The 16247-nt window shown below is 41.2% G+C and overlaps 1 protein-coding gene across 2 annotated transcripts in view; it reads right to left on the bottom strand.

The window, feature by feature from the left end:
• Positions 1 to 16247, bottom strand: part of EXOC6B (exocyst complex component 6B) — a 436117-nt gene that overhangs the window by 221867 nt on the left and 198003 nt on the right. For both annotated transcript variants that reach the window (XM_039540501.1, XM_039540502.1), the window contains exon 8: positions 13698 to 13766. In XM_039540501.1, the coding sequence (XP_039396435.1) occupies positions 13698 to 13766 (69 nt within the window). The remainder of the gene's footprint in view (positions 1 to 13697; positions 13767 to 16247) is intronic.

The following is a 16247-nucleotide window of genomic DNA, read 5'->3' as shown; positions in this document are numbered from 1 at the left end:
GTATTTAAAAATAAATAAATAGTTTGCATATTTAAAATAGGTTTAATTTTCACACAGAATTAAATGATTTACAGGTTTTGTACTCTTATGGCTGGTAAGCCAACGCATGCATATTCTCCTATCCGTCTGTTCTGAGGTCTGATCCATTCTTGTCCTGTGATCAAAGCCACGGATGGACACATGCAAGATGCAGTCTCTATCATCAATTTTTTAAAACCCATTTTAAATCAACAATTGATTATTTTAAAGCATTCTTCTCCTAGAACTACCAAGATGTGCACATGCCTAACTGGAGTGATCTGGTGCTGTAACTATCCTTCCTCACCCCATTCTCCTTCCTAAAACCAGTTACCCCATGAATTGCAACATATCCAAGTTAGGTTGTAAAGCTCTTTGTCGCAGGGATCATGTCTTGCCGTTTTTTAAAAATTATTATTTATAAAGCATCCAGAACACGTTAGGGACCTACAGGGGTAAAATACAGCCCTGTTTTCTAAGCTGGTGGAATTTTCTGGAAGGGGGACATTGATTTGGGGATAGAGAAAGGTATTTGAAAGGTGTTTTTATGGACTAACTGGCCTTAACAGCGCTAACAGTAAAATTAAAAGCTAGTATACATGTCCACATTGCTTTTCAACCTCAAAAGCTTTACAAACATACCGAACATAAGCTATATGCAGAAATCACTTCAGCATCTCTGTGAAATGCAGCCATCTCTGGGGAACAGTGTGACAGCTCTTTGAGAATACAAAGCAATACTATTCAATTGTTTAGGGCACAAAGGGTAGAAGAATTGGAGGGGAAGCATGATCCCAAGGCTAGGGTGCTAGCCTCAGACTTAGGAGACCTGAGTGGCTCTGCCACTGACTTCTTGTGTGACTTTGAGAAATTTGTTAGTCTCTCTGTGCCTCAGATCACCAAATCTGTAAAATGAAGATAATAGCATGACCCTACCTCACAGAGGTGTTGTGATGATAGAGACATTAAAAGAGTCTGAGCTGCTCAGAGAGGCCATAAAAGTATCTAAGATAGATAAGGCAGAACATTCTGTTCTGTTGACAATGCAAGGAAGACTTGTAGGAAGGCGAAATATGATTAACCAAATCACTAATGGGCTAACGTTAACACAACAGCCAAATAAATTTCTCTTGAAGATGTACACTAGGGCCACTCAGTAAATCTTTATCCAGCATGGGAGAAAATGCCACTTCTAACATACCTGACAGCACAAAGAGAGCACATGCCAACGTGATATGCATATTCAAGTCCCTATACTTTAACAGCTAAGGAGGAATCCAAATCTATTTTGCAGTGAACACTTCTGCTCGATATCCTATAGAAGGAAGCGGATGTTTTAAGTTTTGACTGACGAGACCTTTACGCAGTGACATGCTGCAGGCTAAAAGAAAGAAGCCAACCTCAGACCAGAACTGTGTAACATTTTAAAGAAATTACTGCATGCTCAAACAATGGAATATTTGTCAAAGTACAACTTGATCACCAGAATTCATCTGTTTTTCATAACTACACTTGACCTAAACTACATTGACTGAACAAGGTAGCCTGTGTTTTTCAGTCTGGAAAATATGGCTTTTCAACTTTAATTTTTTTTTTTTTTTTTTAAAGACCACACTAAAGAAACACTAATTACAAAATGACTGTGGCCCAGAAGACTGAAGTGCATTAGGATTTAGCCAAAGATGACGAAGAATGATTTTTCCTTGTTACAACAGCAAACAGCTAGTCATCTTCAGGTCATATTTTTGACAGTCTCCCCTTGTTTCAGCTACCCTCCAAGGTTAAGCCCAGGAATGTCTGCCTTACTTGTATGCTGGTTTCCATTCTTTCCTCTATTTCCAGTCTTCCTTTCCTTTTCTAAGGTTACCCCAGCCTCCTGAGGTCATGATGAATGGATACAATAGTGTGGGGTTTACGGTTAGATGCTGTTTCATAAACATGTTTTAAATTCTTCATTAAACTTTAATAGTGAGTTGGCATGAAAATACTTCAGTTCTCAAGAGATTACCACTCTTCCCACCAGAAGAACCAGATGCAAGGACTTCATGTCAGGAAGAGAGACAATTATTTCTCCAGTATAAGCTGTGCACACTGTAAGGAGGTTGGGCTAGTCTACTTCAGGAAAAGTCCGTTCCAAGAATTAGCACAGAAAGATTCATTCATATGAGTAGTATATAGTTCCTCTGATTTCAAAGAGAAAACTCACTGAGTAAGGTAATAATCATGGTCAGAGTTGCAGAATCAGCTTCTAGGTACGATGGACAACAAAACTATAGGGCGTAGTGGGGACAAGGAAACAGGAAGACCACAGAAAAGGACAAAAGCAGACAATGTTTTTAGGAGAGAATTAGCTGCAAAGAATTCAGGTAATTAATTTTGTTCCTGTTTTGCATTTTGCCTTTTTAATAGCTACCTCTTGTCACAGAACTAGTAATTTCTGACAAACTCTGCATTCATTGCCTGGAAAAGGACACAGGGAAATATGCTACTAAATGGGATACCTTTGCACTAGGAAAAAAAGTGTTATGCCATTAAATTAAAGATGATTTTATTTTAAGGTCTCTTTAGTAAAGAAGAGGCTTCTCTTTCTATCAATTCAATTGCAGGCTCAGAAATTAACAAAACCATCCCTTGCACATATTGTCTTAGTTTCAAGTGAAAGAACATTTACTCATGTTTAAGACTGATGTGCGACATTTTAAGCTTGGGAAATCATTTGTTAAACTCACACATTTGTTTTGATCTCTTAACCAGGAGCTCTAGGGAAAAAAAGATCTTGCTGCAAAAGTGAGAAGTTTATTTTATTTTAGCAAGCATACTGCAGACTATTCTCTGCACAGAACAGAAGGCAGTTGTATAAACTCATCCAACGTGATCAAACCCCACTGTTGGGATGAGAGGGGAGTTCAGTCTCTATGACACATTAAGTCCTTAGCCTCTCTGCTGAGGCTCGCAACAAGTGGGGCTAGTTAGTTCCAGTTACTATGATGGCTCTTACATGCACAGGAGAGAGACAGACTCACCCCCTTCAGTCTTTTGGCTAAGATCACATACAGTATCAATGTAGTATTGGATACCTCCTCTGTCAGAGGAAGGACTTGGTGATCTAGTAGCTGTTTTCCATCTCTATGACTTAACCACCAGACGGTTACTCCGTTCAGTCACTATCGAAATATGCTGAATTCAGACAGGCAATCTAGACACTTCATAGCCCACTGCTGACCAAAAATGGACCTGAAGTGCAGTAGTTCTCTGAAAGATGGCACCTCCTACTCGACCAATGTTCTCCTGCACGCATTCACGGTCAGATCTGCTTCCTTTACCAACTTACCTAAAAGCATGCGCTTTTTATAAACCCTGTTAACACTGCAGAACCAACACAGGAGTGAGGGGGTGGATTTATTAAAAACAATGCTGAGAGAAATTTTAACAACGTTAACACATTGCAATAAAAGACAAAGGGCTCTAAGAAACAAGTGAGACAAGAGAAAGTGCACTAAAAAAACAAACACGAAAGGGTTAAAAACACACACACACACACAAATTCTTACACACACAGAAACATGGCATTCAATAGTGAGGGCTTGCGTGCCTCCATCCACCTACTAGTCAGCAGCATTTGTAGGTATCTCAGGATACCAGCCCCCTCCTTTTGCGCCCCACATGGGGATGGGAGTGATTATGGGTTTGCAGATGACAGTCGGGTCAGGCACTCACAATGACTAGGCAGAGGAATAGCTGGGGATAGGTATTACATATACACACAAGCGCGTCTCAGGCCACTTAGCTTGTATGATGGAGTCCTTGACTCTACCCTTTGTCGTTTTAGGCTGTAAGCTCTTTGGGAAAGGGACAGTGCTTCCCCGTTGGCATACCGTCACATTTTCCCATTCCACAGCATAAACAACTATGCACTACAGCATCAGGATTGCCCTGGGAAGCATGCTTAGGAGTCCCGTGAGCACCCAAGATAAAATTTTTTTCCCCGTTATTCACACATTAAAATGAAGAGGTGGTAAAATAAAATGGTATTGGATTTTTTTCAAGCAGCTGTTGTGCAAGACGCACAGCCCTTGGGCTACAATACCTTTACCGCGATGTCCCCAGTCTGTAATTTTCAGCATTATAGTCACCATCAGAAACATATAACCTTTGATTAAAATTTGCAGCTATTATTCAAAAGAACAGGTGCTACTTTTATACAGCATTACACACACACACACACACACACACAGAGCTTTTCATCCTGAAGGATCCCAAAGCACTTTAAACTATGTACTACAGCAACACTGAAAATACAACCACTTCTGGGGTGAGAGGGCATTAGAAAAGCTGGATTCAGTATGTCATGCAACAAGAAGATGTGGTTTAACAGCACAAGGTAAATCCCTAATCTCATAACAATTTCTGTAGAATCCTAAGTGTCCATGTGTAGCACATAAGACCTCTGATTTTTAAGGTTTCACCCCACAGATCCACAAACAGTATGCCACTTAGAACTCAAATTATTAACTTCAGAAGAATAAAGGGATGAGTCATTTGTGCCAAATTTTAAACCTGTGATTCCAGGGAGTCCAGGTTTTGCAAAACTGAGTCAGCCTCGAAGCTATATGCAAATTTATTAAACATACTGCAAAACACATTACTGCATACATATGGCTTATCAGATCAGATCTTAGAATCTTTGCTCTTGCCTCATGTCATCCATAAAACATGACCAAAGTAGACCACCAGTTGCAGTTTGAAGAGGCACTGGTATTCAGAACATTACTCAATGTGTTTCTCTTATCTCTCCATCATTAAAACATCGCCATCCCATCAGATAGCAAGCCGCTGTGGTACCACACTCTTGGAATGCAAGGGCATCGTTTGTTCATTGTACATGCTGTGCCTTATTTCCACATTCTCCTGAACAAAGGCATGTGCCCCTGAACTAGCGGGTGTATGCGTCATAAGTCTGTCCTGCTCATTGCTCACCCCTTCCTGAATAAGTATTTGTAAACAGACGGAGAATTAACATTCAGCCAACTCGAGCGCCTTCATAAAAAAGGGACTGTATTCAAAACAGGATGACAATCATTTCCCAACTAATGTACACAGGTATTTAAACTAAAACTATATACGTAGCAGGGAAAGAGCAAAACCACAGCTATGCACTAAGCAATTCTATGTGATTCACAGAAACATGGTGGCTACTTATTTCACAGTCCTCTTTAAGAATGGGAGTTTCTGGTAAACACTTGACAATTCTCAGGAACTACACTGGGAGAAAATACGTTGTTTTAGTGATGCAGATAGTTGGACTGTACTACACAAATTCGCATTCATAACTTTCTTTACAAGCAACATTTTAAAGGTTCACACTTTCCACTTACTCTATTGAATAAAAACACAGTCACAACTGGTATCGCTTGCTAAAAAAAAGAGAGGGGAAATGAATTCAGTATGCAGAATGTCAGGCTAAGAGCACGGTCTGACAGTCTAGTGGCAAGACTCTGCACTTCCATGAGACAATACAATCCAGGCACAACTCCAAAGGAATCTGGCCCATGAGCTTTATTACTGGTCTTTCACCCTCAGAGGCATGAAGCACCATCAAGGTAGGGGCAGTAGATCATATTCAGTCCCAGAAGGTAGTCTCCTACTGTTCAACTGCAACACCACTTACAGCTGTTTACGGAATATTTTTGACCCTGCTGCAGAAAGAACAGCAGCTCCAAAGTACAAATCTGAGGGTGAGAGGCGAGGTTTAAAATGGGAAGATCTGCTAGGCAGGAAAAGAGAACCTTTTCCCCTCCAGTTTAACCAAGTTTTGCCTAGGAAAACAAACTTAATGGAGGCTGGCCTTGTTCTCACTCTAATCCAATACGCTTTCAGAAAACTCTTTTCAGATCAGTGTTCCTTTTCAGCACTGGCTCCATCACTGGGGTGTTCCTCCTGAGAGGTCACTGCATCTTGACACCACCACAGAAGATCTTCACCATAATGTCAGAGCGTTCCCCAAACTCAGAATGTTTTTGTGACCCCTCTGGCTCTCACAAGCTCAGCAAAGTCAGGTTTGGTCAGGATTTGACCAACACAAGAAGTAGTTCTGGGGATACTGAAAACTCAAACCACTCCATGCTCTGGACCATTTGAGATGAATAATCTCTCATGACAAACTGTCCTCTGAGTCCTGACCACATTCCTTCCCCGGGAGAACTAAGACTGCTGGTTAACCCTTATTTTAGCAACTGGGATAACAACTGATGTGACTGAATCCAGAGAAAACCTTAAGTTATGCTTTAAAGTTTAAATTTATCTGCAATTTGTTAGTCTACATATACAGTGCAACAGACAGGTAAGGCTCATCTAGTTTTGTAAATAAATAAAAAATGGTGATCACCGTGAAAGGGACTTGAAGCCCTGGATTAATCATGCTCTGCAACCCCTACCGTCAGGTGACAAGGATCCTGCATTTGGGTTATTATACATTGCCACTATATTTAGGAGGAATTATATGTTTTTTCCCCTAACACAGCTGTTTTCCAAACCGAGTACTTGGAGAGCCAACGCTGTCTGTGATCATATCTAGCCAGCTTAGCACGAACACTGATTTCTCTGCTTCTTCTTTGATCCAAGTTAAGTTGTATCCCCATGGGTAATAAGGTCACAAGGTTAAAAGAGCAATATGACAATTACAAAAAGTTAAATCTATGGCCACTACAGATAGACACACTATCGAGGGTCCATTAGCACGTAGTACAGAGCAGTTATCTCAGGTCACTGACACCAGTTCACTCTAATGGCTTTTCCTGTGTCCTTATCAATCCAGTGCACAAAGTATCTCACCCTAGCCTTTCCCTATGATCTCAGTACCATGTTTACAGCTATCTAACTCCACCAGGCACCGGTGAGTCAGCCAACTCAGCAGACAGTGAGATACGCCAGAACAGAATGATGGGACAATCTGAAAAGCAACTGAGATGAACTAGGAGTTAGATATTTCTCGAAGGAAAAATTTCCACTAAACAAAAAATCTCAAGAGAAAAGGTGAAACTTTTTAATAGCTTTCCATTCCCAAGGACACAGTGGAAACAAACTTCACAGCCCTGATCTAGAAAGAATTAACAACAGACCCTCCACATTATACTTCACCTTTCAGTATCAGTGAATGAAATAAATATGTATTTCAAAGAGGAAAGGCAGCAGCTCTTTTAGTAGGAAAAAAGTCTGGGAGCTACATTTCTTGAACAATAATTTCAAGAATAAGAGAGATGCTCAGCTCTTAAAAGAGAAACTACTTCAATCCCTTTTACTAAAGCATGAGCAGATGAGATTTTCATCTATACTGTAACACCTCTTGTCTTGCAGATTGGGCAAGGAGCGAAAAGTACCAGTCACAATAATCAATATTTCCAACTGGCAGTCACCAGTGCAAATGAAATATTAGAGCACAAAAAGTCAGAAAGAAGAGGGTCATGAATACATCAGAGTAGGAACTATTAGGAGGGGGAAAAGTTCTAGGACAAATAAATAACGACATTTAAGTTGTGATTCTGGAAAGTGACTCATGATGTTCCATATTTATGGTCTCTTGAGAACTCTAGATTTAATCTGCTCAGTTGAACCTAAAATGATGTTATTTCTAACTGCCAGTCCCAAAAATTCAGCCTGGAATCTGAAAGTCAAGCTGGGTTCCCTTGAGTCTCGTGAATCACTAACTGTATAAATTCTGCAATCAACACTTGAGTAACAATTCTATGGACAGCTCCCATTCCCACAGCTGTGCTGGCTCTGAAGGGCAAACCGAAGTACAGAGTAGTAAAAACTTGTTGCAGTCACTGTAGTAAACAAATGGCTGAATACATCCAGAGAGAACACCTGAGTAAGTGAGGAGTAGGAAAGCGCACATTTTACATAGCTCTGAGAGTTGAACCCCACCTTTAAGGGCAGGTCAACAATGGGAGAAGCCCTCTTGTCAGCCTAGCGCTGTCTATACTGGGAGATAGGTCAGTGTAACTGCATCGCTCAGGGGTCTGTATTTTTTACACCATGAGCAACAGGGGGGAGGGATAGTTCAGTGGTTTGAGCATTGGCCTGCTAAACCCAGGGTTGTGGGTTCAATCCTTGAGGGGGCCACTTAAGGATCTGGGGCAAAATCAGTACTTGGTCCTGCTAGTGAAGGCAGGGGGCTGGACTCGATGACCTTTCAGGGTCTCTTACAGTTCTATGAGATAGGTATATCTCCATATATTAGTTATACTGATGTAAGTTTATAGTATGTACTTGGCCTAAGACAAAGAAATGACTGATGAAAGGGGATGAGATGAAAACAGGAGCAGAGCTGCCAAAAAAAAAAAAAAAATCTAGAGAAGACCAATCCTAAATGAACACTGATAGGGTGGTAGGTCTACACAGCCCTCAGATATGAGCCTCCCAGCCTGGGTCAACAGACTCGGCTTAGCAGGGCTTGCACTAGCTGTGTAGACAGCAGTGTACAGCTGCAGCTCAGGTCAGAGAACAACTTCAAAGCACTGTCTACACAGCTATTTTTAGAGCACTAGTGTGAGCCCTGCTAGCTCAAGTCTATTGACCGGGGCCAGGAGGCTCACTTCTGCAGGCTGTGTAGACCTACCTAGACAACAATATTCACTGCCTGGACTAGCAACTTTGTTCTCCCTTTAACATTTCTGTACACCAAAGCCAAAGGTGTTAAACTGCATCTACACTAAGCACTCAGAAGTGTTTCAAATGAGTTTTAAAAAACTAAAATCTTTTCCCTCCAGTCTCCTTTATCCAGAATCACAGTGTCCTATGCCAGCTCCATGCAGATTCCTCTGCAACCGTAGCCCAAAACTGCACTGGATTTTGTTTTTGACTGTCTCACAGCTGCTAAGTTCCCGATTTGCAATAAGTTCCCCTCCCTATACCCTTCAGTTTATGGGAAACATCACACAATGACCAATTTTCATTTTATATCATGTAATGCAAAGCAACTCCATCTCTTGGGTTCGAAATCCAAGACTGCCAACAGCTATACAGATGCCATAAGAGATAAACAAACCATCTAACCCAAACCCCATCTGTCCCAGTTTACTTTGGATATTGATCAAAACAGCTTTTGTGCTAGTTACATTTGGGTGAGGGAAGACCTAGTATATAATAAATATCAGTGGCAGAACCACTTCACCCAAATACGGTATCAAGTATCAGAGGGGTAGCCGTGTTAGTCTGGTTCTGTAAAAGCAGCAAAGAATCCTGTGGCACCTTATAGACTAACAGACGTTTTGCAGCATGAGCTTTCGTGGGTGAATACCCACTTCTTCGGATGCAAGCAGTGGAAATTTCCAGGGGCAGGTGTATATATAAGCAAGCAAATACGGTAGTTTCATCTCAGCTTTGTACAGTGATCCGTTAACCAATTCTGCACACTGCTCCATTACCTCTGGGTATATATAGGACATGAAAAAAACCAATAATGTAACTAAGTTGTAGATTTACAGACTAAATGTAAGTAAATGTCTTTACATATATTGCTGCTAAACAGAAAGTGGGTATGTTCTGTTATTTGTGTGAATCTGACTGGGGGTTAACCTTGGTCCATTGGTTAGAACAGAGGAGAGGCGGGGTTTTGTTCTAGGCTCTCTCCCTGACTCCCTGTGCTACCTAAAGGCAAGTTGCTTAGCCTCACTGTGTCTCAGCGATGATGCATTTGTTCTCTCAACTCTCTAGTTCATTTTTTGCATGCAATTCCAGGATTTAAAATATTAACGTCTGTGGTATCCAGAGATCCCAAGGCAGAATTAGGGCCCCATTATGCTAGGCACTGTACAAGTATATTAGAAGAACATGTCAGTGTATGTTGTTTGGGACAGGGACACAATTAGCCGTTAAAAGAGGAGAAGGGTACACTACATACACACAGTTTTTAATGTGCATTTGTCGTTTTTTCTTTTGATTGTAAATATTTAAAGTAGCATCTATCTCCACCTGGCCCCCCAGCCATTATTTGTCGGCTGATTTCTCAGAGTAAAGGATTGCTCACAAATAGTCCCATAAAGCATCCCTATCAGAGTCTGTCTCCCCTAGCTCTGTTACCAAGTCAAGGACCAATTCTCAATTAACCACAGCCTGACCCTTGTTCACTTTCTTTCCCTCTCCACTGCCCTTCCTGCAAAAGTTCAGCGCTTCCTGGAAAAGTCTCCCTGCCTGTTTGATATTGTACTTCGCTTTAGTTGCTGAAGGAAGGATTTACAGGTGCCTGGCCCCGTCTGCAAGACCATGACCGAAAGCTGACCTCATGTTACAATATGTGAACTCCTGCCCTGCTGATAAGGCTGGCAGATATGAGTAGGATTTTTCAAATAATCCTTTGGGAATTTATAAGCAGCACAGCCATAAAACCGAGGTGACTGGAAGGTCGATTTCACTAAAAATAATAAATATTGCAATGTTTATTCAAAGTAGGCCTTTGTAACTGCAGGCCAGCACTTAGATAACACTATTGTAAATGACAAATATTAGGAGGTTTTGGTAACTATTATATTATGAGCCTTCCGTCTGACACTGATGTGACCATTTCCCTTGGGGCTTGTCCAATCTTTGATATTGTTCAACACTAGCTGGGCCTAGAAAACCAGTTCAGGACTCAACCACAGGTCAGGAAAAGGGTAATTTTCCTTTATGGTTGCTTGCCTTCCTTCCCTGCTTGTCTTCTTGAAAATTCTGCCTTATAGTTTCTCTTTTTCTTGTTTCTTCTAGGCCTTTTGGCTGAGATTCTGTATTGTAGGGGTCTGGTCTAGTGGGCTCAGCAGAGGACTGGGGAGAAGACCTCCTAAATTCTAACCCCAGCACTGTCATCAACTCCTTCTGTCACCTCACGGCCTCAGTTTTTTCCATCTGTCAATTGGGAATAATACCTACCTACCTATTCCACGGGGATGTAGGGACGGTTAATGTTTACAATGCATTTTGAAGATGGAAAATGCTTTATTAGTGCTAAGTATTAATATCTGACCGAACAATTTTAGTATTTCAGAGAGCTTTACGAACATTGAGGCACCACACCTACGTGAGGCAGGCAGGAATAATAATTTAATCACTCAGACACGTATCCATTGGGGGACTATATTCTATCCCCAAACGAGGGAAGGACTCCATCTAACATGACTTTTCTCATCTCAAGTTACTTTTTGAGCACATCAAAGAGGCTCCAGGTGCACTCTCTCCAAGAGCATATTGGCTGGCTAATGGTTTACTTCCAGCTGCAGCAGAAAGCAATCAAACAGCAGCTTGGAGCATTAGCCTGGAATCTGTTTCTAGAAGTAGCATTTCTCTAGCATACAATAGGGGAATACACAGCCACGTTCTATATATGACAAAGGGTGAACAGTAAAAGCACCATTACATAAACCAGAATATAATGTCAGTCTAGAAATAAATATGTACTACAAACTACAATACTCTGAACATCCACTGATGCAAAAAACTAATGTCCTGTTTTCACCCTTTACATAATAGCATTATATATACCCTTCTATTAAACAACTATATGCAAAGCTATGACTACAGAGCCTCAGATTTTGCTTTAAATTAAATATACATGTACACCTATGTACAACTGAAGTTTTTCCCAAATCAAATGACACTTTGAAATCTACCAAGGGCTTCAGACCATTGTAATTTTCTCCTAGCACACTCCCTGAAGCAGGCTTCCAACATCTAGTATTTTGTCTTTGTCCAAGACAGAGTCCACTCAAAATATAACATTCTGGGTAGGTTAACTTTTTAATGCCAATAAAGTATCATGGAATTGTAGCCAAAGCTATATAATTACCAACAGATGAAGACATAAAAAGGTTATATATGCATTTTTATGATGATTCCTTTCCTTTAGCAAATTCATTTGTAGGTATTGCTGGAGGGAGTGGGGAGAGGCACTGGCTTTAGGTCTACCATAAATGAAATAACTCTTAGTTCAGGCTCCAGAGCAGCACGGGAGGCAAAGCTGCCGGATTACATGCAGAAACCATGCACTGTTCTTATGTACTGGCTTGGCTTTAGAGGGTTCTCCTGTGGCCGAGAGAGCTGAAGAGCTTTCTTCAGCACCTGTGGGTTACTGTCATTAAAGAACAGCTGCAGACTAATAGGGACCCTTTGGGTCTGTGGATTTCCAGTTTGGAAGGCTCAGATGAATTACTGCAGGAGTCTAAAAATTTTGAGTATCTGGCACAAGGGAGTAAAGGCTGAAGTGTCACCATAGGGGTGAGGGATGGCTCAGTGGTTTGAGCATTGGCCTGCTAAACCCAGGGCTGTGAATTCAATCCTTGAGAGGGCCATTTGGGGAGCTGGGGTAAAAATCTGTTTGGGGATTGGTCCTGCTTTGAGCCAGGGGTTGGACTAGATGATCTCCTGAGGTCCCTTCCAACCTTATGATTCTATGAAGGTCATTTTCTCCACTCGTATTAAAGGGAGTAACTTTTTATCAATATAGCGGAAGGTCTGAAAACCACATTTTGTCTAGCAACCTACCAAAACTAGAGGTGAATTTTATTGGATTTTAAGTGGACCCACCTTTCTAAACAGAGCAAGTATTTGGAATTCTAGATCCATCATCTTCTCAAATGTGGACAGAAAATTAACTGGATCTAAAGTTGCTGATGAATTATCTATCTTGGGGTTTTATACTGCCAAACATCACCTCAGTATCTCAGTGCCTTCCAAGTAAAGATGATAGCAAATTCCCTAGTGGACGTCACAAAGTCTCTGGCTCGTCTCCCTTTTCAGAATCAAATGCTCTTGGTTTTGTTGGCTGGTTGACTGATTTGTTAGTTACAAGTTTTTTATCTTTGTATATTTGGTGGGGGGGGGGGGGAGGAAATGTTTCAGTAAGTAGGAGTGCCAATGTGGTGGGTATCATTTTTGCTATTGTGGGAAGGTTTCCACCATTGTGTGTAACTGATGATCGGGGCACACGATTATTTTTCTCTTAACATACAACAGTGATCAAGAACTGACTAAAATGCAGCAGAAAATGGTCTTATCACTTACACAGCCATGTAAACATATCTTGATGTTTTTCAGGGCAGTCTGAAGTCTGACTGGACTGAAAGCTGGAGCCAAGACAGTAAAACTGTGGATTTAGTTACATACCATATGATTTTAATGATGGGAAATTCTCCAGTCTTCAAAAGAAGAGAAGTGCAATAAACAACAACCACCACCTAAAACTGCTGTCTTTCTTGATTACTCAATACATTACTTTGCACTGACAGAACACTTATTTTGATTAAAGAAGAATTATTTTAGGGAAATATATTTAAGCTAGAAAAATGTATTTCGCTCCCAATAAACCCAAAAGCTTTCGTGGCAGAATAAAATGGTTTATATATCTTTGCAGTGTGCAAATACAAAATAGCTGTTTGGTTTTTACTCAAAGCCCTTCCTCTACTTTCGGCTCCCAATGCTGCTCTTGCTTCCCTTTGTCACATGCTGCTGAGGTTCTAATTTGACTAGATACTGCATTTTCTCGAGGTGAACGTAAGCACACACTTATACTTGTTATGCAACAGCTTCTTTCCAAGAGTGTCTACATAGACATAAGGAGCTGCACCTAATTTTGCCATTCAAAATCTGGGCAAACTTCAGTGCCATTTGTACAAACTGTGCAGTGAAAACACCATTGCAGACCTACTTACCAGTACAGAATAGATGTGCAAGCATCGGTACACGGGCGAGAAATCCACCAAATCCTGGGCACCAGGCACCTACAAAAACATGAAATGGAAAACAAGAGGATCAACATATAATGTACAAAGCACCTGGCTACAAATAAAGTACATAGTGTGTGGGAATATACAGACACACTATAGATTGGATACTGAAGATTTCAGTTATAATGAATTTCAATAGCTAGTAAGTACTGTTCAATTTGAGGGTTTATAAAGCAGGTACGAGTGGATCAAAGCAGCAAAATTCAACTTATGCTGTACGCACCATTCTGAGCATCTACCTCTCTACAAAACACATACCGTATTCGTACCCTTTGTTAGTCATCTAAGCTGAGGGGCAAAAGATATGACCAACCATGGTTGCTAAATGAGCTAGTGGTCCTAGATAAGAGTTGAGGCATGTTGGCAGAAGCTGTCACTGACTCGATCTGTGCCACACCTGTGCTGTGGGAAGGTACTTCTCCAGGACTGCTAATTTGGCATCAACACTTAATTCACTTAAAGGACAAACTGAGCCATTTTTTAAAAACTGCTTACTGAGAAAGCTGAGAAAGCACACAAGGGCGAGGCAGAAAGTAAGAGACCGTAAAAAACTGTGCATGAATGTGAGGTTCAGCATCCACAAGCTTCACACTATGGATCTACTCAGGACAGCAGCGTACAATCACAGGCAACGGGCAGTCGAGCGGGATTACGGATATCAGTAGCTTGCTCCGATCTTTTAAAACCAAAACTAAATGTACCAATTGTACACACACAAGGAGCGAAGTAAAGGTGTGCTCCTATCACTCTTACCCTCCCGCCCCCTTATCTCCATTTCTTACCTCTGAGTGTTGTGTCTTGTCTTAACTAGATTTCAAGTGTAGACACAGGGCTTGTTTACATTACAGGGGTTACAGCAGCAGAGATACGGGTTCATAGCTATGCCACTGGAACCCCGGCGTGTAGATGCACACCACTGGGACAGGAGAAGGGGTTGACCCACCACTGTAGTAACTCCACCTCCCTGAGCGATGTCAAAAGACACTTTCTTCTACCAGCCTAGCCACATCTCCAGCAGGCGTTTAGGTCAGCATAGCGGTGGATTTTTCATACCCGAGTACCGTAGCTATGTTGACCAAAGTTTTAAAAAACCACACATCATCCATTCACAACATACAACCACCACCAAATTAACTAATGATTGCCCATGAATTAGAATTTAACAACAATTACTCTTTTCAGATGGTTAGCAGTGATCATTAGCGGTCCTTGGAACCAAGGCCGGTGGTCCACAAATTAAATGTTTTGCTATCGAAGAGGTGTAGGTTCGGAGGAATCAGGAGAGGAGTTGATCCACCAGAGGAGTTCTCTTACAAGACCAGTCCACAATTTTTAAAAAAAATCTCTGTATTTCCTTAAAAATATTAAAGCCCAAACATAGACAATATAATAGCTATTGCTCTAGAACAACTTCAGACCCCGATCAAGAGCTTATATTAAGATGGTCCTGCTAGTGAAGGCAGGGGGCTGGACTTGATGACCTTTCAAGGTCCCTTCCAGTTCTAGGAGACTGGTATATCTCCAATTATTACCTATTACCTATCTGTATCTAAAGCATTTTCAGACAGTCATGCAGAAATTCTATAGAATATCTGTTTTAAAAACACACACATCCTTGTGGAAGTGCTCAAATCCTTTACCCTCTTGCGCAGGGTGTTAACCTGAGATTGACTTAATATGAGGAAAAGAACAGACTGTTCCCTCCACACAGAGCTCCAACCCTAAGAGTGAATGAAATAACACACCTAGCCTTTTGAACTCTTTTCAGACTCAGTCCACTGTATGCTTTTGCACGTACAAAGTATTCGAAACAAACTACTGTGGCAAATTTAAAACACTGCCCAACAATCTGTATTGTTTCCTACTGCACTGGAACAATACATTTATTGCTCTCCCAGCAGTCGTTAGCTTCCCTGGGTAGTTTCTTGCGTAACTTTCACCACCACCCGTCACAAAAAGACTCTGGTCATTAGTTTTGTACACAAACCCTACCGGAATTATGGCAGGTCGGCAAGAGACGCCCTAGAGACTGATGTCTGTACTACTTCATGTTGCTTACGAACTTGCCGCTGTGACAATACTTACTGCAATACAAAAGCAAAGCTCAGCACGTATAGTTTGTGATGGAATGCCACATACTGGCAGGAAAAGGAAATGAATTATCATTGAAAATAACCCCTGAATAGCTAGATGAAGAGTATTTTAGACACTGAGTAACGAACAATGCCACAACCAACAAACCTCTGATTAAGGTGTGGAATCTCTCTTTGTAGCACTTTGTTTTACTCTCATAGATAAGCTTGTGTTTCTGAGGTTTGAGGAGCAGCAGAGCTATTTCTAAGCTTGCAGTGAAAAGTACCTAAAGCCCCCTTTTAATAAAAAGGGCACTAGACTCTGCCACCAGCACCTCAGTCTCATCTCCTTTCTCCATGTTCATGAAAAGAAAGTGTATCCTATCAAACTGAAATTTCCTTT

Source organism: Mauremys reevesii, linkage group 5 (genome assembly GCF_016161935.1).
Source record: "Mauremys reevesii isolate NIE-2019 linkage group 5, ASM1616193v1, whole genome shotgun sequence".
Lineage (NCBI taxonomy): Eukaryota > Metazoa > Chordata > Testudines > Geoemydidae > Mauremys > Mauremys reevesii.
Note: the sequence above shows the minus strand (reverse complement) of the source record. Positions and strands in the feature narration are given on the sequence as shown.